The 2,891-nt window shown below is 43.8% G+C and overlaps 1 protein-coding gene across 1 annotated transcript in view; it reads right to left on the bottom strand.

Annotated features, from left to right (window-relative positions):
- Positions 1-910: 910 nt before the first annotated feature.
- LOC107092914 overlaps positions 911-2,891 on the bottom strand; it is a 5,445-nt gene continuing 3,464 nt past the window's right edge. The window contains exon 5 of the mRNA XM_015387632.1: positions 911-1,143. Coding sequence (XP_015243118.1) covers positions 911-1,143 — 233 coding nt within the window. The remainder of the gene's footprint in view (positions 1,144-2,891) is intronic.

Below are 2,891 nucleotides of genomic sequence, written 5' to 3'. Positions count from 1 at the left end.
TTACACAGGGTATCATTGTATTAAGTAGTGCCTGCACATTAGTTATTGCACTAATTGTTGCAGTTATAGTGCCACATTGTAAATTCTGATGGCAGCAGGGATGAATGACCTGCGTTAGCACTCCTTCTTACAAACAGCGTATGTAAGTCTGCTCAGCTCCTCTACAGTCTGGTGCAGGGGGAGAGAGGTGTTTTCATGATGGACGTAAGCTTGGACAATACCCTCCTCTCAGCCACTTCCTCCACCTAGTCCAGAGTAAAGCCCATGCCAGAAGTGGTGTCATGTTTAGGTTTACAGACTCTGAATAAGAGCAATCACGAAGGCAAGAACCAGTTAAAGGTTTTTATTGATGGTTTGAGGCTATACAGAGTGAAGTCCGGCAGTCAGGGTTTTCTTGATTCTGCTGGAAGAGGTTGGGTGACAGGTGAGCAACAGTTCGATGCTGGTTTACAAAGTGAGGGATGTTTTAGACTCACAGAGAGGGGGGCTTGGTGTCTGTCTTGGGAGGATGGTGACCAGTGGTCCAGGCGAATGGTGCAGGTCCAGTGGGTGAGATCTGTTGGTGGAGTCAGAGGGTGGGCAGGCAAGCGAGCTCAGGCAGGAGGGCTTTAATTGTTCAGTGGACGGTAGCCTCACTAGTTCCTTGACGCTGACTAAAACGTCTCCAGAGTCCAGAGCGAAGAGGTCTCTGTGGAGTAGTTTCAGACTTGGGATCCAGGGTTTACGCTGGATCCCAAGATTAACTTCAGGTTCTCCAGAACCTGAAGTTAATCAGGATTTGTCTTCTCTGCTTCTAGGAAGAAACCTGACTGAACCCTGGAACTCTGGAAGAGTTTCCCTGCTGAAATCTGCCTGTCGGGTCTCAGGAGCTCATCTAAAGGATCTACTGTCTAAACCTGCCTGCCCGTCCTCAAGAAGTGGATTGGAAGAAACTCTGGATCAGAAACACTGATAAGTCTGAAGTCGAGTCCTGCCGTTGCTCAGCCCTCAGCCTGCCGTCAGCCTCTGAACCCAACCCTGAAGAACCAAACCTCAGTCCTCTGCCTGCCGTGAGCCTCTGAACGCTCCTGGTTCCCTCCCTCAGCTGCTTAGCCTGAACCACATCACAGAAAACCCTGTTTGACCAGTTCTGGATCTGATCCCCTGCATGAGCCTGAGATATTCGTTGTATCTCAATAAACTGTTGAACTTTATTTCAGTCTGTGTGTGTGTTCTGCATTTGGGTTAGAACCCTGAACCCAATCATGACACATCCATCATGAAAAAACCTCTCACCCCCTGCACCAGACTGTAGAGGAGCTGAGCAGACTTACATACGCTGTTTGTAAGAAGGAGTGCTACCGCAGGTCATTCATCCCTGCTGCTATCAGAATTTAAAATGTGGCACTATAACTGCAACAATTTGTGCAATAACTAATGTGCAGTCACTATTTAATACAATGATACCCTGTGTAATAACCTGTGCAATAATCCTGTTAAATAAGAGACTTCAGCTGTTTTATATATAGATATGTGGGCCCACTGTATATACCCAATGCACGTTTTCCTCCTTTGGGCACCTTCTTTTTACTAATGAGCCCATATCACAAGTGAATTTCTCCACTGTGAAATCATCTTTGTTGGGATCTGGAGGTCTGTCCACCTTTCTCCAGCAGAGGGCGCTCTAGGTCTCCTGGAGCTGAGCTGACGATCACACCTGCAGCTCATTGAGTCATCAGGAGACCAGCATATAAGCAGCGGCAGGACTACACTCCAGCGCCAGAGTGTCAAGCCAGTTATGGAAGAAACCTGACTGAACCCTGGAACTCTGGAAGAGTTTCTCAGCTGAAACCTGCCTGCCTGCTCTCAGAAGCACATCTGAAGAATCAAACTTCTGAACCTGCCTGCCCGCTCTCAAGAAGAGAACTGAAAGAAACTCTGAACCTGAACTCTGACAAGTCCGAAGTCGAGCCCTGTCGCTGCTTAGCCCTCTGCCAACCACCTGCCTCTGGACCCTCCTGGTTCCCCCTCTCTGCTGCTCAGCCTGAACCACGTCACAGGTACAGACGTGCACAATTCCTCTGACAAGATCAACTGCATCCTGGCTAACCAAACTGTCCCTCTCTGCAGATAACCCTGTGTGACCAGTCCCGGATCTGTTTCCCAGCATCAGTGCTTAACTTTGTGTTTTTTTCTTAATAAACAGTCAAACTTTTCATCAGTCTCCGTCATGTTCTGCATGTGGGTTAGGGACCTTAATCCCATCATGACAATCTTATTTTATTTCAATAATACATTTTAAGTAATTATCAAGATTTATTTATGAATCCATGATCATCCCAAAATTTCTAGCCTTTTCAGAGGTCTGTAGGCAAACAGACTGAATCTATGCTATTTTGGTTCAAGAACTAAAACTCCTGTTTTATCTTTATTCAACTGAAGAAAACTTTTTATCCAGTGAAGAGGTTAGAGAAATAATAACTTAAATAGAGGAGAAACCAAGTTCAAATGATAGAACAAATAAAGATTCTGGCTGTGAGAAAAACTAAGAAAAGCTAAGAGTTAGAACTAAAAATGCAAAGAAATAGGCAAGAACAATTAACCGTAAACCAACTGGCATTCACAAAACAAACCGAGTTAATATGGAAAACTCCCAATGATAAAAATACCTGAATATGACACAACCCTAAAGCCGAAGCTGAAACCACACAATGAGTGAACAGGTATAGAAAATGAAATAAAAGAAAGAATAAAAGTAATATGCCAAACAATAAAAAAAAACTGTAAAACAGGAAGTCAGGAAAGTAATTTAATGTCATAGCTATTTATTTCAAACAATCAATAGAAGTAAAAAAAAAAAAAAAAAAAAAAAAAAAAACAGCAAATAAATAATCTGAGAGTAGTCATACAAT

Source organism: Cyprinodon variegatus, unplaced genomic scaffold (genome assembly GCF_000732505.1).
Source record: "Cyprinodon variegatus isolate N-32 unplaced genomic scaffold, C_variegatus-1.0 Scaffold400, whole genome shotgun sequence".
Lineage (NCBI taxonomy): Eukaryota > Metazoa > Chordata > Actinopteri > Cyprinodontiformes > Cyprinodontidae > Cyprinodon > Cyprinodon variegatus.
Note: the sequence above shows the minus strand (reverse complement) of the source record. Positions and strands in the feature narration are given on the sequence as shown.